Source organism: Neopelma chrysocephalum, unplaced genomic scaffold, assembly GCF_003984885.1.
Source record: "Neopelma chrysocephalum unplaced genomic scaffold, ASM398488v2 Primary Assembly neopelma1_82977, whole genome shotgun sequence".
Taxonomy (NCBI): Eukaryota; Metazoa; Chordata; class Aves; order Passeriformes; family Pipridae; genus Neopelma; species Neopelma chrysocephalum.
Genome location: NW_020913622.1, coordinates 1 through 545, shown reverse-complemented (window position 1 = coordinate 545; position 545 = coordinate 1). Strand labels below are relative to the sequence as shown.

The window sequence follows — 545 nt, the reverse complement described above, 5'->3', positions numbered from 1 at the left end:
GGGACCCCCCACTCACATCTGGGTGGGCTCAGCCCCTCAGGGACCCCCACTCATGTCTGGGTGGGCTCAGCCCCCTCAAAGCCCCCCAGGGACCCCCCACTCACGTCTGGGTGGGCTCGGCCTCGCTCTGCTGGGCGGCCCCGAAGCTCTGCATGGCCTGAACCTCCTCCTCCTCCTCGTCCTCGCTCGAGGCCTCCTCGGCGGCGTGGGGGGAGCGCGGGGGGGGCGCGGCCCCCGCCCCCTCCCCCTTCTGCATCGAGGGCTTCTGGCAGATGTACTTGGGGTCCCGGCCCAGGCTGCAGATCTCCTCCAGCAGCTGGGGAGGGGGGTTTCAGTGAGGGGGGGGACCCTGGGGAGTCCCCAGAGACCCCCCCCGGTGTCCCCCCGGGGTCACCTTGATGATGGCGGTGGTGGCGTCGGTTTTGAGGGTGGGCTGGTGCCGCATCAGCTCGTCCACGGCGCTGCCCAGGTTGGAGGCCGTGTCACCTGGGGGGGCACAGGGGGGGTTGGGGAGGGCCCGAGAAATGGGGTGGTCCTCAAAAAAA

At 70.8% G+C, this 545-nt stretch overlaps 1 protein-coding gene across 1 annotated transcript; it reads right to left on the bottom strand.

Moving 5' to 3' along the window:
- Positions 1 to 86: 86 nt before the first annotated feature.
- Positions 87 to 488, bottom strand: LOC113979547 (E3 ubiquitin-protein ligase HUWE1-like). The gene is made up of 2 exons (XM_027706904.1): positions 395 to 488; positions 87 to 316 (listed from the first exon to the last, which is right to left on the bottom strand). The coding sequence occupies exons 1-2, from the start codon at positions 443 to 445 to the stop codon at positions 101 to 103; spliced, it is 267 nt and encodes an 88-aa protein (XP_027562705.1). The 5' UTR covers positions 446 to 488; the 3' UTR covers positions 87 to 100.
- Positions 489 to 545: the final 57 nt, after the last annotated feature.